The 27,516-nt window shown below is 43.4% G+C and overlaps 3 protein-coding genes across 3 annotated transcripts in view; 1 reads left to right on the plus strand and 2 right to left on the minus strand.

Annotated features, from left to right (window-relative positions):
• LOC135829639 (uncharacterized) overlaps positions 1-27,516 on the plus strand; it is a 200,565-nt gene that overhangs the window by 118,848 nt on the left and 54,201 nt on the right. Inside the window, exons 19-22 of the mRNA XM_065342036.1 lie at positions 497-805; positions 1,489-1,583; positions 1,993-2,063; positions 2,343-2,515. Of these exons, the coding sequence (XP_065198108.1) occupies positions 497-805; positions 1,489-1,583; positions 1,993-2,063; positions 2,343-2,515 (648 nt within the window). The remainder of the gene's footprint in view (positions 1-496; positions 806-1,488; positions 1,584-1,992; positions 2,064-2,342; positions 2,516-27,516) is intronic.
• LOC135829956 (uncharacterized) lies at positions 3,935-8,219 on the minus strand (the record flags this gene model as incomplete). Its single annotated transcript, XM_065342349.1, has 2 exons — positions 3,935-4,568; positions 6,298-8,219. Coding segments are annotated over 2 exons (2,556 nt in total), but the record flags the coding sequence as incomplete, so codon positions are not given.
• Positions 10,936-11,868, minus strand: LOC135829958 (uncharacterized protein DDB_G0271670-like; the record flags this gene model as incomplete). The annotated part of the gene is made up of 1 exon (XM_065342350.1): positions 10,936-11,868. A coding segment is annotated over one exon (933 nt), but the record flags the coding sequence as incomplete, so codon positions are not given.

A 27,516-nucleotide genomic window follows, 5' to 3' on the forward strand; every position in this document is an offset into this window, starting at 1 on the left:
GTCTGGCAATTTTTTTCTCTTTTCAGGCAGTTCACTTCCCCGACTGATGCTTTGGATTTGAAGTTCTCCTAATCCTTTCAAAAAATTAATCACTTTCTTTCACTTCTGGTAGGGTCCAGAAACTGACCGTGGTTGGTCCCCTGGGGGAGGGAAAAAGACCAAAGTGCCATCAGTATGTGTGGCACGTGTTGTTGGCTGCCTTTGGATTGAAAATCTTGTCAGCGCCTTCTAGGTTCAGCCTGGTCCCATAGCTCAGTAGTTAGAGCATGGCTCATGACAAGCAAGGTCCCGGGTTCGAGTCCTGGTGGGTCTGGCAATTTTTTCTCTTTTCAGACAGTTCATTTCCCCGACTGATCCTTTGAATTATTATTATTAATAGCAATTTATGTCCCTTCTTTTCTGATGTGTTAAAACTTTTGGAGAAAAACTATATCCCTGGAGTGGTTTAATTCACAGCTGACTCTGTAATTTTCTACTTTGTCTTCCAAATATACAGTCGCACCTGTTATCAACCCTCCCATACCCAAGACCGTGTTGTCATTCGAAGGTTCATCCGTAATAGTACCATGTACATACACTGGTCATCCGAAACCAACGCCAAGCTGGTGTAGGTTGGATAACAATGGCGACTGCGTTAAGTCTGCGCCGAGCAGTAACTGTCCGGATTTCACGCCAATGGATGAAGGCCAGTTCATATATATCCTGGTCATATCAAATCTTCAAAGCTGTCACATTGGTGGCTACCAATGTTCTGTGAACAATACAGTAGATAAGGCCACAGGGCAGTTTCAACTGACCGTGCAAGGTACATATACTAAGTTAGCACTTCTTTTGTTGATTAATTTCCAAGTTGAACAATGCAAGTGATTAGCTTCTGTCCCACTTGCGATTCATGTTCGCCCATAGTAGAAAAAAAGATTGCAACCATAATACATTTACAAAGCAGGGGCTGATACAGAAAACTCTTTACAACTGTGCTATTGATTGGCTGTGACATTTCCTTGCTTGATATCTGCAATTAACGATCCCCTCCTCAGACAATTTCAATAACAGTTTATCATCCATGAAGTTGATTGTTCCAACTAGGAACACACGCTTCTTGCCGAACTTGATACTTGACTGACTCACGACTGCCATCTGGAGCACACGAGAAGCGCGTCGCCCCTTCCACTCGGCAAACCTGCAAGAAAGCACCACTCCCTGCTCAATACACGGTGTTTCGGGGAATTCACCCCTCATCAGTTGTACTTGAGCTTCCCCGAAACACCGTGTATTGAGCAGGGAGTGGTGCTTTCTTGCAGGTTTGCCGAGTGGAAGGTGCGAAGTTCTCCTGATGTGCTCCGGATGGCAGTTTTGAGTCAGTCAAGTGTCAAGTTCGGCAAGAAGCGTGTGTTCCTAGTTGGAACAATCAACTTCATCACTATTACCGCCGAAGTCGCAACTTCTAAGTTCGTAGAGGTTGTCATCCATTTGTTTTATTTCCCGCAGGTGTGGCCCGTATTGGCTTGCAGGGCATTTTCACTTTGCCAAGTGGATATCTGGGTGGAACTGAGGACGAAATCAAGGGTCTTTTCAAACCACAGGTAGGGTATGTTTTGTACAGTGATCTACGAATCCATGCTACACCTGGAAAACGACATTAGAAAAAGCCAATTTCATCTTGAAGCCAGTGACAAGCCATTGGTTGCAGTTTCTTTCGATTTTGCAGAACAGATGGAGCCAATAAATTATTGGTTACAGTAAAAACTCATGTTCGTGTATGAAAGCAAGAAAACCGTGACCATCAAGCTGAGCAGTGGAGTCCACCGACTAAAGCAAATTTGAAATTATTTATCCGATATGCACAATTTAGAACCAAAACTGCCGGAAGTACTGAGGCAGTACATGGAATGAAAATGAGTTCGCTTTCATCCACATACACACTTGGCTTACCATCTGAATTCAAAAAGCTTTTAAATCATTGTTGTCCTTTTTTTGTCTCTCTCCTCACAGATTGTCGACTATATAATTCCGGGAAGACTCGTTAAAATAGTTCATTCCTCATATCAGGCTGTTGGACAGAGGTATGTGTAAATCTTACCGAAATGATTACATGTACTAGAACTTCCTGGATGCGGCGAGATTCGATTTGATTACGTTCATCATGTTCCCAGGGACTATTGCGTTGTCCTATGTTATCATAATTATCGAGATTATGACATTTTGACATATCGCCCTCCTCTCTATGAGTTGTTCTCCAAAACAGCAGTGTTATTCATTTAATCCTCTACAAAAGGTTATTTTGCAAGGAGAAGTACGGGAACGAGACTTGATAGATCTTCCTGGTGGATATGTTTCTGCAGCTCTACTGAAATCACTGTACAGTGTGATATGGACGCTTCAGCTGGTTACATTGCAGAGATATCGGGCAACAGCAGTGAAGAAAACCTTAGAGCCAACTTTACATCCGCCCTGCAAAACTCAGCATCAACTTTACGCCTAGCGAAAGCATCTAATCTGAGTGTGTTTTCCTATGGTAAGAATATGGGGCTGGAAATCAGTCTGCGCAATAGTTGTTAGCCCTTCTTATTGGCACTAATCTTGTTTGCAGACCTATAACTCAAATACTTGGTGCCTGCATATCTTCATCATAGAGAATATGCTACACGGCAAATAATAAAGACAAAATCTAGTCGTCTAACAGAAGGCCGTTGCCATGGAAATAGTCGACCTCATCAAACTAACTGAACACGAACAAGTCGGAACGCCAGAAATCAACGTGATGTTAATGTAGAGGTTGCACTTCATCTGATAGGCATGAGTTGATAATTTTTACAATTAAATTAGATAAAAATAGTGGTTGGGACTTGGGCAATGATTTTTGAGGAATGGGTTTGCTCCCAACCAAGGGTCAGTGTTGGGGCCTCTGCTATTCTCACTGTATGTGAGACAAGTTCCTGGACTGTTCGAGCACGCACAGTCTCAGCAATACGCTGATGACATAGCCTTCTACCTCGCCTCTAAGTCAATTGACCAGCTCCAGCACAAACTAACAAGCGACTTGAACCTGCTACAGACATACCTGGAAAGTATTGGCCTGATCTTGAATCCCGTGAAAACGAAATTCATGGTGCTCCGGAGGAAGCCTCTTTCACTCGCCCCAGATCTGTTCATTGCATGCGGTTATGTAGATATTACCTCTTCCCCAACTGCTCGCTATCTCAGTCTGATTATTGATGAGCACCTTACGTTTGAAGACCAGGTTGACCATGTTTGCACGTCTGTTTATAAGAAAGTAGGAGCGTTCCGGCGATGCCGCCATCCAGTAGATCATGACACAAGCCGCATATTTTACTTATACCTAATAATATCCGCCATTGAGTATGCCAGGAACTCGTATCTGCCCTGTTTAACTTCATATCTGTATTCTCGCCTTGTTACACTAAGTCCCACTGGTATGAAGAAGGTCTTCGGCCTTTCTACCCCCACACCAACTGCTTCATTTTGCAGCATGCTAAATTATGCTCGCTGCAGTCTCGCCTCAACTTGCGACTTTTTGTCTTTGTGTTCCGATGTATCAACAAGCTGCCAAGTCCCCTGCTTTCCTCTATGTTCACTCTACAATCAGCTGCTACTTGTACAGATAGGCGCAATAGAGGACAATCCTTCTCGTCTATTTCTTTGCCTGCTGCTAAAATTAGATATGGCACGTTCTCTGTGTCTTTCCTTGGCGCTGATCGGTAGAATTCTCTGCCTATGTTGTGTCGCCAAGCTGATCAACTATCCGCTTTCATTTAGCTCTGCAAAGAGCACTTATGGTTCCCTGTAAAAAGACGGCAACGTCTGTAGGGATTTCCCTAACAACAAAATAAATACTACTACTACTACTACTACTACTACTACTACTACTACTACTACTACTACTACTACTACTACTACTACTACTACTACTACTACTACTACTACTACTACTACTACTACTACTACTACTACTACTACTACTACTACTACTACTACTACTACTACTACTACTACTACTACTACTACTACTACTACTACTACTACTACTACTACTACTACTACTACTACTACTACTACTACTACTACTACTACTACTACTACTACTACTACTACTACTACTACTACTACTACTACTACTACTACTACTACTACTACTACTACTACTACTACTACTACTACTACTACTACTACTACTACTACTACTACTACTACTACTACTACTACTACTACTACTACTACTACTACTACTACTACTACTACTACTACTACTACTACTACTACTACTACTACTACTACTACTACTACTACTACTACTACTACTACTACTACTACTACTACTACTACTACTACTACTACTACTACTACTACTACTACTACTACTACTACTACTACTACTACTACTACTACTACTACTACTACTACTACTACTACTACTACTACTACTACTACTACTACTACTACTACTACTACTACTACTACTACTACTACTACTACTACTACTACTACTACTACTACTACTACTACTACTACTACTACTACTACTACTACTACTACTACTACTACTACTACTACTACTACTACTACTACTACTACTACTACTACTACTACTACTACTACTACTACTACTACTACTACTACTACTACTACTGACCAAACCACTTTTACGGGCAAAAAAATACCATGGTAAGCACACAAGTGCTATTGTTATATTGTCCAGATTGACGCATGGACACTGAATCTCAGCCGGCAGCCTGTCGACACTGCACCAACAACGACGAGCGGACGCGACGCTGGTAAGATGATCGGCAACCGCGAAAGCAGGTTATTGCCCACCGTACGAGGCAGAATGCCAGCCGAACACGCAATGCACTGACGATGCTTGAATACCGGATGTCTTTATTGCGCTCCGCGAGCCGACCGGCAAGTGTCGCCAGGAATCGTGAGCACTCCGGCCCCGCCATCCCATTCGTGGCGAACACAAGAGGGGTGAAAGAGCCTCTCTCGACTTCAGTGACCCTGGCACCGTACTGCTGCTTCTTTTGCCGTTCATGGGCCCTGAGTTGGTTAAGGACTTCTGGACCAGACAGCACAGACGCCTTAGGGTGGGTTACCCTAACATCAAAATAAGCGTCTTGCTGCCTTGTCCAGAAGCCCCGGGCACGAATGTCCAGCCGAGCCTCATCAGTCCGGTTAGCCGTCGCATAGGGCACACTACTACTACTACTACTACTACTACTACTACTACTACTACTACTACTACTACTACTACTACTACTACTACTACTACTACTACTACTACTACTACTACTACTACTACTACTACTACTACTACTACTACTACTACTACTACTACTACTACTACTACTACTACTACTACTACTACTACTACTACTACTACTACTACTACTACTACTACTACTACTACTACTACTACTACTACTACTACTACTACTACTGAACTTCGCCTTTATTTGAAAACAAACCGGGTATCAGAAAGAAGAAACTGAAAAGCGCAAGCAAGAAAAGCAATGGTGACAAAACCATTCAAGAAAAATCAAATCAAATAAATAGGAAAATCCAATCAGAAAATAAAATAAAATAAAAGAATCAAGCCAACTAGGGAATACAAAAACAAAAAGCAAACCCGCAAAAACCATCCAAGCATCGCTACTACCAGTACGGTGACGTTTCCACTACTACTACTACTACTACTACTACTACTACTACTACTACTACTACTACTACTACTACTACTACTACTACTACTACTACTACTACTACTACTACTACTACTACTACTACTACTACTACTACTACTACTACTACTACTACTACTACTACTACTACTACTACTACTACTACTACTACTACTACTACTACTACTACTACTACTACTACTACTACTACTACTACTACTACTACTACTACTACTACTACTACTACTACTACTACTACTACTACTACTACTACTACTACTACTACTACTACTACTACTACTACTACTACTACTACTACTACTACTACTACTACTACTACTACTACTACGACTACTACTACTACTACTACTACTACTACTACTACTACTACTACTACTACTACTACTACTACTACTACTACTACTACTACTACTACTACTACTACTACTACTACTACTACTACTACTACTACTACTACTACTACTACTACTACTACTACTACTACTACTACTACTACTACTACTACTACTACTACTACTACTACTACTACTACTACTACTACTACTACTACTACTACTACTACTACTGCTACTACTACTACTAGCTACTACTACTACTACTACTACTACTACTACTACTACTACTACTACTACTACTACTACTACTACTACTACTACTACTACTACTACTACTACTACTACTACTACTACTACTACTACTACTACTACTACTACTACTACTACTACTACTACTACTACTACTACTACTACTACTACTACTACTACTACTACTACTACTACTACTACTACTACTACTACTACTACTACTACTACTACTACTACTACTACTACTACTACTACTACTACTACTACTACTACTACTACTACTACTACTACTACTACTACTACTACTACTACTACTACTACTACTACTACTACTACTACTACTACTACTACTACTACTACTACTACTACTACTACTACTACTACTACTACTACTACTACTACTACTACTACTACTACTACTACTACTACTACTACTACTACTACTACTACTACTACTACTACTACTACTACTACTACTACTACTACTACTACTACTACTACTACTACTACTACTACTACTACTACTACTACTACTACTACTACTACTACTACTACTACTACTACTACTACTACTACTACTACTACTACTACTACTACTACTACTACTACTACTACTACTACTACTACTACTACTACTACTACTACTACTACTACTACTACTACTACTACTACTACTACTACTACTACTACTACTACTACTACTACTACTACTACTACTACTACTACTACTACTACTACTACTACTACTACTACTACTACTACTACTACTACTACTACTACTACTACTACTACTACTACTACTACTACTACTACTACTACTACTACTACTACTACTACTACTACTACTACTACTACTACTACTACTACTACTACTACTACTACTACTACTACTACTACTACTACTACTACTACTACTACTACTACTACTACTACTACTACTACTACTACTACTACTACTACTACTACTACTACTACTACTACTACTACTACTACTACTACTACTACTACTACTACTACTACTACTACTACTACTACTACTACTACTACTACTACTACTACTACTACTACTACTACTACTACTACTACTACTACTACTACTACTACTACTACTACTACTACTACTACTACTACTACTACTACTACTACTACTACTACTACTACTACTACTACTACTACTACTACTACTACTACTACTACTACTACTACTACTACTACTACTACTACTACTACTACTACTACTACTACTACTACTACTACTACTACTACTACTACTACTACTACTACTACTACTACTACTACTACTACTACTACTACTACTACTACTACTACTACTACTACTACTACTACTACTACTACTACTACTACTACTACTACTACTACTACTACTACTACTACTACTACTACTACTACTACTACTACTACTACTACTACTACTACTACTACTACTACTACTACTACTACTACTACTACTACTACTACTACTACTACTACTACTACTACTACTACTACTACTACTACTACTACTACTACTACTACTACTACTACTACTACTACTACTACTACTACTACTACTACTACTACTACTACTACTACTACTACTACTACTACTACTACTACTACTACTACTACTACTACTACTACTACTACTACTACTACTACTACTACTACTACTACTACTACTACTACTACTACTACTACTACTACTACTACTACTACTACTACTACTACTACTACTACTACTACTACTACTACTACTACTACTACTACTACTACTACTACTACTACTACTACTACTACTACTACTACTACTACTACTACTACTACTACTACTACTACTACTACTACTACTACTACTACTACTACTACTACTACTACTACTACTACTACTACTACTACTACTACTACTACTACTACTACTACTACTACTACTACTACTACTACTACTACTACTACTACTACTACTACTACTACTACTACTACTACTACTACTACTACTACTACTACTACTACTACTACTACTACTACTACTACTACTACTACTACTACTACTACTACTACTACTACTACTACTACTACTACTACTACTACTACTACTACTACTACTACTACTACTACTACTACTACTACTACTACTACTACTACTACTACTACTACTACTACTACTACTACTACTACTACTACTACTACTACTACTACTACTACTACTACTACTACTACTACTACTACTACTACTACTACTACTACTACTACTACTACTACTACTACTACTACTACTACTACTACTACTACTACTACTACTACTACTACTACTACTACTACTACTACTACTACTACTACTACTACTACTACTACTACTACTACTACTACTACTACTACTACTACTACTACTACTACTACTACTACTACTACTACTACTACTACTACTACTACTACTACTACTACTACTACTACTACTACTACTACTACTACTACTACTACTACTACTACTACTACTACTACTACTACTACTACTACTACTACTACTACTACTATGATGGTGATGGTTCGGGGAGTGCCGTCCCCGATGGCGAGGAGGTGTCTTTGGCATCGCCTCAGAATCCACCCTTGTCGGTTGCTTCTGCTTCTGCTGCGTCCGTGCCCGATGGCGAGGAGGTGTCTTTAGCATCGCACCGGAATCCACCATTGTCGGTTGCTTCTGCTTCTGCTGCGTCTTCTGCTGCGTCCGTTCGTGATCCTCCTGGACCTGTGACCCGGCCAGAACCTGGGGTCCACACCACCCAGCCGGTTTGTGATAACCCGTCGGTCGCAGCCGTTACCGAGTCCCGCAAGCGAGCGGTCTCACGTCGCAAGGACAAGGAGAAGTCGCAGAAGGCACTAGTCGCGGCGTTGTATCCCGATCTGCCACCGCCTCAGAAATGCCTCACAGATATCGCCGGTGAGAAGGGCGTGTCGTCATGGCTGACGTGTGCCCCGCTTACTGCGCACCGGACAATCCTGAACAAGTCCGACTTTCGAGATGCGGTGTGCATACGCTATGGGTACCTGCCACTGGATGTCCCGTGCAAATGCGCTTGTGGAGCGGACACCACCCTACACCACTCGATGACGTGTCCACATGGGGGGTACCCGATGGCACGTCATGACGAAATCCGGGACACCCTGGCGGCTGTCCTTGGCGATGTCGTGCCAGACGTGGAGGTCGAGCCTAGACTGCTCCCTCTCGATGGCGAGGTGCTCGCCGGCCGGACCGCCAATCGCAGCGCTGAAGCTCGTTTGGACATCAGGGCCGGGGGTTTCTGGACAAGGCAGCAGGACGCTTTCTTTGATGTTAGGGTCACCCACCCTAAAGCGTCCCTGCTGTCGCGTTCGGAAGCCCTTGGCCAACTGCGCACCAGCGAGTTGGAGAAGAAGCGAAAATACTGCCAGAGGATCACAGACGTCGAGCGAGGTGCCTTCACTCCGTTGGTGTTTGCTACGAATGGCATGGCTGGGGCAGAGTGTGGAATGTTCCTGAAGCGGCTTGTTCAGCGCGTGGTGGAGAAGCACTCTGACCTACAGTACTCCGTCGTCATGCACCATCTTCGTGCCAAGATTGCCTTCTGCCTCCTCCGCTGGGCCGTAACCTGTCTGCGTGGATGCCGGGGAGCTCGGGGCGTACGCCGTGGCAATTCGTTTGTCACGGAGTGCAGGCTGCTCCGGTAGTGGCATGGGGCTGTGTGGCCGATCCTAAACGGATGCTGTGACGTAACGGACATATCTGTTTTTGAGCATGTCTTTGTTTTTTTTGTTTTTTTGTTTTTTGTTTTTTTTTTTTTTTTGTTCTACTTTTATAATAGTTTGTTTTGTTTTGTTTATCGGACAGATCGAAATAAGCATTCACACGCAGACAAATTATACATCCACCACCCTATTGGTTTATGATGTTTTTACACATATACCCCCAATAGGCTATTTATCAGACTCGAGTTTTCAACTTACACATTCCACATTCACCACTCAATCGGCTTTTGGTTTGTTCACACATACGTACCATACGCGATCTATTGGACTTGAGTTTTACCTTGTGTCCTTTTTTGCAGTCAGCAGATTCTTTTGTTGGACATTGTTTATTGAGTTTCTTGTTGCTTTTGGTTTACGCATATGCGTCATTTGCCCGTAAAAGAGGCCTTGTTACTACTACTACTACTACTACTACTACTACTACTACTACTACTACTACTACTACTACTACTACTACTACTACTACTACTACTACTACTACTACTACTACTACTACTACTACTACTACTACTACTACTACTACTACTACTACTACTACTACTACTACTACTACTACTACTACTACTACTACTACTACTACTACTACTACTACTACTACTACTACTACTACTACTACTACTACTACTACTACTACTACTACTACTACTACTACTACTACTACTACTACTACTACTACTACTACTACTACTACTACTACTACTACTACTACTACTACTACTACTACTACTACTACTACTACTACTACTACTACTACTACTACTACTACTACTACTACTACTACTACTACTACTACTACTACTACTACTACTACTACTACTACTACTACTACTACTACTACTACTACTACTACTACTACTACTACTACTACTACTACTACTACTACTACTACTACTACTACTACTACTACTACTACTACTACTACTACTACTACTACTACTACTACTACTACTACTACTACTACTACTACTACTACTACTACTACTACTACTACTACTACTACTACTACTACTACTACTACTACTACTACTACTACTACTACTACTACTACTACTACTACTACTACTACTACTACTACTACTACTACTACTACTACTACTACTACTACTACTACTACTACTACTACTACTACTACTACTACTACTACTACTACTACTACTACTACTACTACTACTACTACTACTACTACTACTACTACTACTACTACTACTACTACTACTACTACTACTACTACTACTACTACTACTACTACTACTACTACTACTACTACTACTACTACTACTACTACTACTACTACTACTACTACTACTACTACTACTACTACTACTACTACTACTACTACTACTACTACTACTACTACTACTACTACTACTACTACTACTACTACTACTACTACTACTACTACTACTACTACTACTACTACTACTACTACTACTACTACTACTACTACTACTACTACTACTACTACTACTACTACTACTACTACTACTACTACTACTACTACTACTACTACTACTACTACTACTACTACTACTACTACTACTACTACTACTACTACTACTACTACTACTACTACTACTACTACTACTACTACTACTACTACTACTACTACTACTACTACTACTACTACTACTACTACTACTACTACTACTACTACTACTACTACTACTACTACTACTACTACTACTACTACTACTACTACTACTACTACTACTACTACTACTACTACTACTACTACTACTACTACTACTACTACTACTACTACTACTACTACTACTACTACTACTACTACTACTACTACTACTACTACTACTACTACTACTACTACTACTACTACTACTACTACTACTACTACTACTACTACTACTATTAATTGTTACCCAGGGAGAGACGATAAATGTACAAACTTTGGTAATGTCAATCTGCAAGCCACAGCTGTTGTAGTCGGAGCTATAGGTTCTTTGCCGGACGCTCCGCCTGTTTGTGCCCCTGGTTGGGTACCCCGCAGCTCACGGGAGGGCTCACGGGAGGTGCCGGGCTCGGGCTCCGTGTCATCTGTCTCCGGTACCGTGTCATCTACATGTATTTCGCAATCTCGCACAATAGTGACTTGCAACTCCGCTGCTGCGTCATCGCCGACTATTGATTCCGGGACACTGCCTCGGAAGTCATTGCGTGTGGAACTGCCTGTCCCTCCGCTCTTGAGAGAAAATGATAATAGCACCGGGTCCATTGTGTCCAGTATCTCGGAATGTGGGACCCCAAATGGACAATGTGTGCGTGTGGATATGACCCGGAATGGAGGCCAGGTGATTGGTGATTCTCTCCTTCGTGACAATCCTCGTCCTGCGCCGGCTGCTGTGACTGCAACTGCTCCCCGCCCTGGAATCATTTCCGCTGGTCCGGTGGTGGGTGACGCTGCTGATGTATCCTCATCCATATGGGGTAGAGGTCCTGAGTTAATTGATTGGATGCGCCAGTCATATCAGAAGGTGGTCACCTGGAGACGGAATCTGTTCATCGTGCCTTCTGGCTCAGTTGGTAAACAATTTGTTCAGCTAATAGCTGATTTCATTTCATCATTTGCTAGTAACAGTCCTACAAGTTGCGTCGCTTGGGAAGGCGTGGCAGTTGCTTGTCACGTTCTTCTTCAGCGCCCTGGTCGGGATAGCACGAGTCAGGACAACGTGTTGCACCTGCGGCGGCGCCTAGACAGCTGGTCGTCTGGTCATCTCTCTGAACTGCTCTCGGAAGGGAGATGTATACAGGCTCATATTCCGATTGGTAGCCATTCAGCTAGCGAGTCCGATGTTATGTCGGATACAGTGTTTGCGAATCTCGTTCACCGTGGCAACTTACATCGTGCCATGGCGGGTTTATCCCAGGGTGGTGGTGGTAGACCTCTCAAGCCAAATGAAATCGCAGTACCTTCCACTGGTGCGACGGTTCTGGATGTACTTCGCGATAAGCACCCGACTCCTGTGGAGCCACCTGAAACCGTTTTGTTGGAGAATGATGCAGCACCGGTCAATGACATAATATTTGAAGGTATTTCAGCAGCAGACATTAAGAGGGTGGCTGGCAGTATGAAGGGATCCGGTGGTCCGTCTGGCCTGGACGTGCAGGCCTGGCAGCGTATGCTCTCGGCCTTTAAAGGTGCTTCTTCAAATTTGGCTGCCGCTCTTGCTGCTGCTGCCAAGAGGATATGCACGACGGATATAGACCCTGCTTCTCTGTCGGCTTTTGTTGCGGCACGGCTCGTGGCATTGGACAAGAGACCAGGTGTGCGCCCGATTGCGGTGGGGGAAGTCGCTCGCCGGATCATCGCTAAGGCTGTGTTGCAGTGTATATCGTCTGATATCGCGACAGCCGTGATCCCTCATCAGCTGTGTGTTGGTGTGCCGGCGGCTTGTGAGGCGGCTGTGCGTGCCGTCCAGGAACAATATCTCGCCGATGACACTGATGCAATCTTACTCATCGATGCATCTAATGCCTTTAACGCAATCAACAGGAAGGCCGCCTTGCATAATATCGCATGTGTGTGTCCACCGATGGAAAAAATTTGTCGTAATACATATGGTGCGGATATTCCACTATTTCTTCCTGGTGGCGTAGTATTGTACTCGCGCGAGGGAACTTGTCAGGGAGACCCTCTGGCCATGGCCATGTTTGCTCTTGCGGTGGCTCCTATGATTTGTAAACTCCGTGAACAGCACCCTGATGTGAACCAATGCTGGTACGCGGATGATGGCGAGTCTGGTGGCAGATTGGCGGCCGTGCATTCGTTTTGGACATCAATCGAGGAGATTGGCCCGAAGTACGGATATTACCCTAATGCAGCCAAGACAGTTCTGCTGGTGAAACCCGCCCTGGAGTCAGAAGCCCGAGAGCTGTTCGACCCAACGGGTATACGTGTGCTGACCAATGGTGTTCGTTATCTTGGTGGGGCCATTGGTGAGGAGGAATTTGTACAGGAGAGTCTGTGTCGTCATGTTTCCGTATGGTGCAGGGAGGTCGGTACTCTCTCCACTCTGGCGGTAACCCAGCCACATGCTGCATATTCTGTTTTCTCCCGTGGATTGAGGTCGCGTTGGCGCTATCATATGTGCTCACATGGCTTGCCGGAGCCGGATGCTTTCGGCAGGCTAGATAATGTGATTGACAACAGTTTGATACCAGCAATCACTGGTCGGAAGAACATGTCCGCCATTGAGCGGAGTCTCATCGGCTTGCCTGTTAAGTCCGGTGGTCTCTCAATTCCTGCCATTGGGCCCCATGCAGTGCATCAGTGGACCTCCAGTATGGCCTCGGCACGGCCGGTGATTGATTTGCTTCGTCGCCCTGATGCTGACATTGCTCCGGCTGATTTGCAGGCGGAGGTAATAGCGTTGCGAAATGCCGAACGTCGGAGAATGGCTACTGCGGCTAAGGAGGCTCAGGTTGCTTTGCGTCCTGAGCTCAGCCCATGTCAGCGAGTGCTGTTGGAGATTGCTGCTGATGCTGGCGTGTCCAGTTGGCTAACGGCTGAGCCTCTGGCTGTGAACGGCTTTGCGCTAAATAAAGCATTTTTCCGGGATGGTCTCGCCCTGCGCTATGGCTGGGGTATTGATGGCCTCCCACCAACTTGTGTGTGTGGTAGAGACATGTCTGTCGACCATGCATTGACATGCCCTACAGGGGGCTACACAAGTCTGCGACACAATGAGCTTCGTGATGTGCTGGTGGAGGTGATGACTTCTGCCATCCCGGATGTTCAGACAGAGCCACCGCTTTTGCCGTTGGATGGTGAACAACTTCACGGCGCTACCGCTAATCGTGCTGCAGAGGCTCGATTGGATATCCGTGCAAGGGGCTTTTGGTCGCCACAGCAAGATGCATTCTTTGATGTGAGGGTTACTCACCCCTCGGCGTCTTTGCTGTCGCGACAGGAAGTCCTTGCACAGATTTCCCGGAATGAACATCAGAAGAAGCGGGCCTATCTTCAGCGTGTTGTCGATGTCGAGAGGGGGTCATTCACTCCGCTCGTATTCTCGACAAACGGCGTATGTGGCACGGAGTGCTCTCGTGCATTGAAGAACATTGTTCAGCTGGTGGTTAACAAGCATAGTGACCTCCAGTACGCTGTTGTGATGGCACAGCTACGCTGCAAAATTGCATTTGTTTTGCTGAGGTGGTCAATCACGTGCCTCCGTGGTTGCAGAGCGTCTTACTTGAGGAAGAGAATAGGCCCATCTTTTCTCGACCAATGTCGCCTTCTGTCCATGTAACCGCCTTCGGTATTCATATGTTGGCCTATTTAACATTGGCATGCTCTGCGGATTTGTAGGCATGCTAGGCAATTTAAATATTATCCTGCAAAGTATTTTGTAGGTGCTTGACTACTATACTACGTCATGTATTACAATTGGTACATGACTTAATAATAGCCGTTTGGCATGGTACAATAACCTTTTTTGTTTTATTTTTTATTTTTAATGGCTTTCTCTTCTTCCTCGGATGGTTTACAATTTGTATCACAATTATTTGTGGGTTCAGCAATAAAGGATGTGACTACTACTACTACTACTACTACTACTACTACTACTACTACTACTACTACTACTACTACTACTACTACTACTACTACTACTACTACTACTACTACTACTACTACTACTACTACTACTACTACTACTACTACTACTACTACTACTACTACTACTACTACTACTACTACTACTACTACTACTACTACTACTACTACTACTACTACTACTACTACTACTACTACTACTACTACTACTACTACTACTACTACTACTACTACTACTACTACTACTACTACTACTACTACTACTACTACTACTACTACTACTACTACTACTACTACTACTACTACTACTACTACTACTACTACTACTACTACTACTACTACTACTACTACTACTACTACTACTACTACTACTACTACTACTACTACTACTACTACTACTACTACTACTACTACTACTACTACTACTACTACTACTACTACTACTACTACTACTACTACTACTACTACTACTACTACTACTACTACTACTACTACTACTACTACTACTACTACTACTACTACTACTACTACTACTACTACTACTACTACTACTACTACTACTACTACTACTACTACTACTACTACTACTACTACTACTACTACTACTACTACTACTACTACTACTACTACTACTACTACTACTACTACTACTACTACTACTACTACTACTACTACTACTACTACTACTACTACTACTACTACTACTACTACTACTACTACTACTACTACTACTACTACTACTACTACTACTACTACTACTACTACTACTACTACTACTACTACTACTACTACTACTACTACTACTACTACTACTACTACTACTACTACTACTACTACTACTACTACTACTACTACTACTACTACTACTACTACTACTACTACTACTACTACTACTACTACTACTACTACTACTACTACTACTACTACTACTACTACTACTACTACTACTACTACTACTACTACTACTACTACTACTACTACTACTACTACTACTACTACTACTACTACTACTACTACTACTACTACTACTACTACTACTACTGCTGCTGCTGCTGCTGCTACTACTACTACTACTACTTGGTCCGCCCAGTTAAAATTGGCGCTTATCTTCACACTTGTCTCAGGAAAGAAATACGAATATTTGAAGCAAGCCACGATCACAAAGCACTATATACATGATTATTTACATGTCAGTAAGCAACTCAGTCGAAAATTCAAGCACGTTACACATCCTCCTCGCCACTATCGTCGCTGGAGGAAGAGCTCAAAATGTACGATCCGGACAGCTGCTGCACGGGTCGTTTCTTAGCTTGTTCCACTTCTCCTCGTCTCGAATCACGCTCAAAGGCAGTGCGTGCCTGTCACCTTCCCATCAGAAGCTGAGTGAGACTGCCCGCATGTTGACTGTAAGCAATGGTAAGTGTTATCCCCTTTAGTCGCAATAATGCGACTTTGTTTGAGACAAAAAGGCAACGCCATCTCAGTGTTCTTTTTTCAAATCGCCTCTTGCGCTTGTCGTACTTACTGATCAGCACCCATACCCACGCGAGCCGCTGGTGCTTGTACATGCAGCGCAGTGATAGCTTCCGCTTGATGTAGCACCTGTGCGTACTGCACCTACAACGCCGTGCACCAGGCTTTTCGGCTAGTTTCCTGAAAAATCCTTTGCACGAGTGTTTCTCTCGGGACTTGGTGTTTCCTTTGATTAGCTCCTTTGCCCTGTCCTCTGTGAGCTTCAAAGTGTGTCCGCCGGATTGGTCTCACTTACTGGAGACATCGACATGAGCTGCAGTTTCTTCGTCAGCGATTTGCTGGTGATAGCCCTTCACTAGGCGCTGTACTGTGCAAGCACTGAAATTCAAGCTCGCGAAGCGCTTTTTCAGCTTTTCTTTACCTCCCCGGGTAAACAATCCTTGCCATCAGACAGCTGGAAGTAGACAGAAACTGTATTCTCCAACGCTCTGAAATGCGAACATCCTGACCTATTTTACGGACTCGAGCGGAGGTTGCAGTGTTTTCTTGCGCTGACGGAAGTGTTCGTCGGCGGCAGCTCCGTCAAAAAGACTCAAACGAACTGATCGCAACTTCTATGATGGTTTGTGCTGCCATGTCGTCGGATGCAATGGTCAATGGTCATGTTCGGATGGTGAATCGGTGGTTCCAACTACTACTACTACTACTACTACTACTACTACTACTACTACTACTACTACTACTACTACTACTACTACTACTACTACTACTACTACTACTACTACTACTACTACTACTACTACTACTACTACTACTACTACTACTACTACTACTACTACTACTACTACTACTACTACTACTACTACTACTACTACTACTACTACTACTACTACTACTACTACTACTACTACTACTACTACTACTACTACTACTACTACTACTACTACTACTACTACTACTACTACTACTACTACTACTACTACTACTACTACTACTACTACTACTACTACTACTACTACTACTACTACTACTACTACTACTACTACTACTACTACTACTACTACTACTACTACTACTACTACTACTACTACTACTACTACTACTACTACTACTACTACTACTACTACTACTACTACTACTACTACTACTACTACTACTACTACTACTACTACTACTACTACTACTACTACTACTACTACTACTACTACTACTACTACTACTACTACTACTACTACTACTACTACTACTACTACTACTACTACTACTACTACTACTACTACTACTACTACTACTACTACTACTACTACTACTACTACTACTACTACTACTACTACTACTACTACTACTACTACTACTACTACTACTACTACTACTACTACTACTACTACTACTACTACTACTACTACTACTACTACTACTACTACTACTACTACTACTACTACTACTACTACTACTACTACTACTACTACTACTACTACTACTACTACTACTACTACTACTACTACTACTACTACTACTACTACTACTACTACTACTACTACTACTACTACTACTACTACTACTACTACTACTACTACTACTACTACTACTACTACTACTACTACTACTACTACTACTACTACTACTACTACTACTACTACTACTACTACTACTACTACTACTACTACTACTACTACTACTACTACTACTACTACTACTACTACTACTACTACTACTACTACTACTACTACTACTACTACTACTACTACTACTACTACTACTACTACTACTACTACTACTACTACTACTACTACTACTACTACTACTACTACTACTACTACTACTACTACTACTACTACTACTACTACTACTACTACTACTACTACTACTACTACTACTACTACTACTACTACTACTACTACTTGACACAATCTTTATTAGGAAACTTGAAATGGAGATGTGAAACACAAATACAGCCATGTAGATGGAGCAGCAATGCAATACAATGTCCAAAAACTCAAGAATTCATTATCATGGGGCAATGTTGGGCAAATGTCTGTCAGGTACTATCACGCTCAGGCTGCCCGCAACCTGCACATCGTCGTGAAATTCATCCTGTTGCGGCGGTATGACGATCTTGAACCCCGCAAACAGGTGACTGCCCATCGCATAAGGCAGACTGACAGCTTACAACGGAGCTGACCCATGATAACCGATACGTGTAGGTCGACGTTCTTCTCAGCAATCAGGCATGCCAGTGTCTTCAGTGCCATTGAGCATTCTCTGCCAATCATGCCCGAGGTAGAAAAAACTAGCGGTGTAAACGTACCTCTGTCAACTGCTGTCACCCGCTCTCCGTACTGGCGCTTCTTCATCCGTTCATGCGTTCGGAGCTGGCTGATGACTTCCTGACGCGACAGCAAGCTTGCCTTTGGGTGTGTAACCCGGATGTCGAAAAAGGCATCTTGCTGTCTCGTCCAGAAGCCACAAGCCCGGATGTCCAGGCGGGCACCTGCCGAGCGGTTGGCTGTCCTCCCTTGGAGCCGCTCACCATCATATGGTAGTAGAGGCGGTTCCACCTCCACATCCCGGACCGCCTCACGCATCACGTCAGCCAACAAGTCCCGGATCTCATTGTGGCGTGCCATGGGGTAGCCCCCTGCCGGACACATCATCGCATGGTCTATTGTGTTTGCAGCACCACATACACAAGTCAGGGGGAGTCCGTCAGGCTGCAGGCCGTAGCGGATGCAGAACGCATCTCGGAAATCCGATTTGTTCAGCACCATCTGCATTTGGGACGATGGTTCCGCCGTTACCCAAGATGATACGCCCTTTTCCGCGGCATTCTCCACCAACAGCGCCTGTGTTGCTGTCAAATCCGGGCGCAATTCGCTAACGAGACCCGTGGCTTGGGCAGCTTTCTCTCTGCGAATACGCCCGGCCTCCTGCCGGCTGAGGGCTATTGCCTCGTTCAGCTGGTCTGTTTGAGTAGTTTCGTTGGTGCTTGTTGGATGTTCTGGTGGTCTTATGCAGGCCGCCACAGGAGCCACAATCTGTCTGGATGCAGAAAACTCTTTCTCGGCCTCCACCGAGGGCACAGGGATTGCCATGCCACCAAACCGCGCTGGTAGCGATAGCAACTTTCTCAGTGCCGACTCGTCCGAACACGAATGGCCGCTGAGCGCTGGCAGCAGCTTGTCCGTAATGGCGGCGTCGAGACGGGCCAGAAGATGCGCAGGGCAAGATAGGACGCGCAAGTGGTACCGCCACTTGGACACGAGGCCCTTTACAAACACCTCGTACGCAGCATGTGGCTGAGTGGTGGCCACCTCCGCCAGGCGATCAACCTGCAGCGTCCACTTGTCGATCAAATCTGTGATATACTCCTCACAGAAGACCGTTGTACCGAGTGCGCCGCCAAGATAACGAGCACCCTCGGTCACAACACGAATGCCCGTGTCCCTGAAAAGCTGGAGTGCCAGGGCCGAATGCTGCTCCTTGACAATTAGTGTTGTCTTGTTCGCGTTAGGGTAGTACCCATACCCAGGGCCATGCTCCAGAATCCCATCCCAGTACTGCCTTAGATTGAGGAGCTGTCCGCCACCAGCATCGTCATCAGCATACCATAGCTGCACCACGTCGGGGCAGCACTCTGACAGCTTGTCTATCAATGGCATCATGGCGACCGCGTATATCGCCATGGCGAGAGGATCACCTTGGCAGGTACCCTCCTGACTCCTTATCTCTCCACCACCCGACACAAACAGGCGGCATGGACTGCTGTAGGTGTTCTTGAACACCTGCCCCAGGGCAGGGCAGACGAGTGGCACGTTGTGTAGGGCTGCTGTGCGGTTCATAGCGTTGAAAGCGTTGGTGGCATCGACCAAGAGCACACCCTCCACCTCCGGCGAGACAAGCATGTCGGTCATCGTATGCACGGCAGCTTCACACCCAGACGGAACACCAACACAGAGTTGACGAGGGGCTGTGGCGTGCATGGCGTCATACTGAATTATCTTCATCACAGCTTTGCCTATTAGTCTCCGGAAAACCTCCCCAACAGCGATAGGGCGCACCCCCGGTTGCTTGTCCAGTGGGATGAGGCGGGCCGCAGTGAACGAACTTAGCTCTTCTGGTGGGACTTCCTGGGTGCATAAGCGTTTTCCTGCTTCTGCCATTGCCGCACAGAGCTGGTCAGACGCTGCAGCGAAGCAGGTCAACATGCGTTTCCACGCATCAGAGTCCAGGCCCGATGGACCGGCCGCTCCGGACATTTGACGACTTATCTGCTTGATCAGCGCTCCTGTGAGCCTGGCAAAAAGGAATACGAATGGCTGACTACTACTACTACTACTACTACTACTACTACTACTACTACTACACTACTACTACTACTACTACTACTACTACTACTACTACTACTACTACTACTACTACTACTACTACTACTACTACTACTACTACTACTACTACTACTACTACTACTACTACTACTACTACTACTACTACTACTACTACTACTACTACTACTACTACTACTACTACTACTACTACTACTACTACTACTACTACTACTACTACTACTACTACTACTACTACTACTACTACTACTACTACTACTACTACTACTACTACTACTACTACTACTACTACTACTACTACTACTACTACTACTACTACTACTACTACTACTACTACTACTACTACTACTACTACTACTACTACTACTACTACTACTACTACTACTACTACTACTACTACTACTACTACTACTACTACTACTACTACTACTACTACTACTACTACTACTACTACTACTACTACTACTACTACTACTACTACTACTACTACTACTACTACTACTACTACTACTACTACTACTACTACTACTACTACTACTACTACTACTACTACTACTACTACTACTACTACTACTACTACTACTACTACTACTACTACTACTACTACTACTACTACTACTACTACTACTACTACTACTACTACTACTACTACTACTACTACTACTACTACTACTACTACTACTACTACTACTACTACTACTACTACTACTACTACTACTACTACTACTACTACTACTACTACTACTACTACTACTACTACTACTACTACTACTACTACTACTACTACTACTACTACTACTACTACTACTACTACTACTACTACTACTACTACTACTACTACTACTACTACTACTACTACTACTACTACTACTACTACTACTACTACTACTACTACTACTACTACTACTACTACTACTACTACTACTACTACTACTACTACTACTACTACTACTACTACTACTACTACTACTACTACTACTACTACTACTACTACTACTACTACTACTACTACTACTACTACTACTACTACTACTACTACTACTACTACTACTACTACTACTACTACTACTACTACTACTACTACTACTACTACTACTACTACTACTACTACTACTACTACTACTACTACTACTACTACTACTACTACTACTACTACTACTACTACTACTACTACTACTACTACTACTACTACTACTACTACTACTACTACTACTACTACTACTACTACTACTACTACTACTACTACTACTACTACTACTACTACTACTACTACTACTACTACTACTACTACTACTACTACTACTACTACTACTACTACTACTACTACTACTACTACTACTACTACTACTACTACTACTACTACTACTACTACTACTACTACTACTACTACTACTACTACTACTACTACTACTACTACTACTACTACTACTACTACTACTACTACTACTACTACTACTACTACTACTACTACTACTACTACTACTACTACTACTACTACTACTACTACTACTACTACTACTACTACTACTACTACTACTACTACTACTACTACTACTACTACTACTACTACTACTACTACTACTACTACTACTACTACTACTACTACTACTACTACTACTACTACTACTACTACTACTACTACTACTACTACTACTACTACTACTACTACTACTACTACTACTACTACTACTACTACTACTACTACTACTACTACTACTACTACTACTACTACTACTACTACTACTACTACTACTACTACTACTACTACTACTACTACTACTACTACTACTACTACTACTACTACTACTACTACTACTACTACTACTACTACTACTACTACTACTACTACTACTACTACTACTACTACTACTACTACTACTACTACTACTACTACTACTACTACTACTACTACTACTACTACTACTACTACTACTACTACTACTACTACTACTACTACTACTACTACTACTACTACTACTACTACTACTACTACTACTACTACTACTACTACTACTACTACTACTACTACTACTACTACTACTACTACTACTACTACTACTACTACTACTACTACTACTACTACTACTACTACTACTACTACTACTACTACTACTACTACTACTACTACTACTACTACTACTACTACTACTACTACTACTACTACTACTACTACTACTACTACTACTACTACTACTACTACTACTACTACTACTACTACTACTACTACTACTACTACTACTACTACTACTACTACTACTACTACTACTACTACTACTACTACTACTACTACTACTACTACTACTACTACTACTACTACTACTACTACTACTACTACTACTACTACTACTACTACTACTACTACTACTACTACTACTACTACTACTACTACTACTACTACTACTACTACTACTACTACTACTACTACTACTACTACTACTACTACTACTACTACTACTACTACTACTACTACTACTACTACTACTACTACTACTACTACTACTACTACTACTACTACTACTACTACTACTACTACTACTACTACTACTACTACTACTACTACTACTACTACTACTACTACTACTACTACTACTACTACTACTACTACTACTACTACTACTACTACTACTACTACTACTACTACTACTACTACTACTACTACTACTACTACTACTACTACTACTACTACTACTACTACTACTACTACTACTACTACTACTACTACTACTACTACTACTACTACTACTACTACTACTACTACTACTACTACTACTACTACTACTACTACTACTACTACTACTACTACTACTACTACTACTACTACTACTACTACTACTACTACTACTACTACTACTACTACTACTACTACTACTACTACTACTACTACTACTACTACTACTACTACTACTACTACTACTACTACTACTACTACTACTACTACTACTACTACTACTACTACTACTACTACTACTACTACTACTACTACTACTACTACTACTACTACTACTACTACTACTACTACTACTACTACTACTACTACTACTACTACTACTACTACTACTACTACTACTACTACTACTACTACTACTACTACTACTACTACTACTACTACTACTACTACTACTACTACTACTACTACTACTACTACTACTACTACTACTACTACTACTACTACTACTACTACTACTACTACTACTACTACTACTACTACTACTACTACTACTACTACTACTACTACTACTACTACTACTACTACTACTACTACTACTACTACTACTACTACTACTACTACTACTACTACTACTACTACTACTACTACTACTACTACTACTACTACTACTACTACTACTACTACTACTACTACTACTACTACTACTACTACTACTACTACTACTACTACTACTACTACTACTACTACTACTACTACTACTACTACTACTACTACTACTACTACTACTACTACTACTACTACTACTACTACTACTACTACTACTACTACTACTACTACTACTACTACTACTACTACTACTACTACTACTACTACTACTACTACTACTACTACTACTACTACTACTACTACTACTACTACTACTACTACTACTACTACTACTACTACTACTACTACTACTACTACTACTACTACTACTACTACTACTACTACTACTACTACTACTACTACTACTACTACTACTACTACTACTACTACTACTACTACTACTACTACTACTACTACTACTACTACTACTACTACTACTACTACTTGACACAATCTTTATTAGGAAACTTGAAATGGAGATGTGAAACACAAATACAGCCATGTAGATGGAGCAGCAATGCAATACAATGTCCAAAAACTCAAGAATTCATTATCATGGGGCAATGTTGGGCAAATGTCTGTCAGGTACTATCACGCTCAGGCTGCCCGCAACCTGCACATCGTCGTGAAATTCATCCTGTTGCGGCGGTATGACGATCTTGAACCACGCAAACAGGTGACTGCCCATCGCATAAGGCAGACTGACAGCTTACAACGGAGCTGACCCATGATAACCGATACGTGTAGGTCGACGTTCTTCTCAGCAATCAGGCATGCCAGTGTCTTCAGTGCCATTGAACATTCTCTGCCAATCATGCCCGAGGTAGAAAAAACTAGCGGTGTAAACGTACCTCTGTCAACTGCTGTCACCCGCTCTCCGTACTGGCGCTTCTTCATCCGTTCATGCGTTCGGAGCTGGCTGATGACTTTCTGACGCGACAGCAAGCTTGCCTTTGGGTGTGTAACCCGGATGTCGAAAAAGGCATCTTGCTGTCTCGTCCAGAAGCCACAAGCCCGGATGTCCAGGCACCTGCCGAGCGGTTGGCTGTCCTCCCTTGGAGCCGCTCACCATCATATGGTAGTAGAGGCGGTTCTACCTCCACATCCCGGACCGCCTCACGCATCACGTCAGCCAACAAGTCCCGGATCTCATTGTGGCGTGCCATGGGGTAGCCCCCTGCCGGACACATCATCGCATGGTCTATTGTGTTTGCAGCACCACATACACAAGTCAGGGGGAGTCCGTCAGGCTGCAGGCCGTAGCGGATGCAGAACGCATCTCGGAAATCCGATTTGTTCAGCACCATCTGCATTTGGGACGATGGTTCCGCCGTTACCCAAGATGATACGCCCTTTTCCGCGGCATTCTCCACCAACAGCGCCTGTGTTGCTGTCAAATCCGGGCGCAATTCGCTAACGAGACCCGTGGCTTGGGCCGCTTTCTCTCTGCGAATACGCCCGGCCTCCTGCCGGCTGAGGGCTATTGCCTCGTTCAGCTGGTCTGTTTGAGTAGTTTCGTTGGTGCTGGTTGGATGTTCTGGTGGTCTTATGCAGGCCGCCACAGGAGCCACAATCTGTCTGGATGCAGAAAACTCTTTCTCGGCCTCCACCGAGGGCACAGGGATTGCCATGCCACCAAACCGCGCTGGTAGCGATAGCAACTTTCTCAGTGCCGACTCGTCCGAACACGAATGGCCGCTGAGCGCTGGCAGCAGCTTGTCCGTAATGGCGGCGTCGAGACGGGCCAGAAGATGCGCAGGGCAAGATAGGACGCGCAAGTGGTACCGCCACTTGGACACGAGGCCCTTTACAAACACCTCGTACGCAGCATGTGGCTGAGTGGTGGCCACCTCCGCCAGGCGATCAACCTGCAGCGTCCACTTGTCGATCAAATCTGTGATATACTCCTCACAGAAGACCGTTGTACCGAGTGCGCCGCCAAGATAACGAGCACCCTCGGTCACAACACGAATGCCCGTGTCCCTGAAAAGCTGGAGTGCCAGGGCCGAATGCTGCTCCTTGACAATTAGTGTTGTCTTGTTCGCGTTAGGGTAGTACCCATACCCAGGGCCATGCTCCAGAATCCCATCCCAGTACTGCCTTAGATTGAGGAGCTGTCCGCCACCAGCATCGCCATCAGCATACCATAGCTGCACCACGTCGGGGCAGCACTCTGACAGCTTGTCTATCAATGGCATCATGGCGACCGCGTATATCGCCATGGCGAGAGGATCACCTTGGCAGGTACCCTCCTGACTCCTTATCTCTCCACCACCCGACACAAACAGGCGGCATGGACTGCTGTAGGTGTTCTTGAACACCTGCCCCAGGGCAGGGCAGACGAGTGGCACGTTGTGTAGGGCTGCTGTGCGGTTCATAGCGTTGAAAGCGTTGGTGGCATCGACCAAGAGCACACCCTCCACCTCCGGCGAGACAAGCATGTCGGTCATCGTATGCACGGCAGCTTCACACCCAGACGGAACACCAACACAGAGTTGACGAGGGGCTGTGGCGTGCATGGCGTCATACTGAATTATCTTCATCACAGCTTTGCCTATTAGTCTCCGGAAAACCTCCCCAACAGCGATAGGGCGCACCCCCGGTTGCTTGTCCAGTGGGATGAGGCGGGCCGCAGTGAACGAACTTAGCTCTTCTGGTGGGACTTCCTGGGTGCATAAGCGTTTTCCTGCTTCTGCCATTGCCGCACAGAGCTGGTCAGACGCTGCAGCGAAGCAGG

The sequence above is a fragment of the Sycon ciliatum genome, chromosome 13 (genome assembly GCF_964019385.1).
Source record: "Sycon ciliatum chromosome 13, ocSycCili1.1, whole genome shotgun sequence".
Taxonomy (NCBI): domain Eukaryota; kingdom Metazoa; phylum Porifera; class Calcarea; order Leucosolenida; family Sycettidae; genus Sycon; species Sycon ciliatum.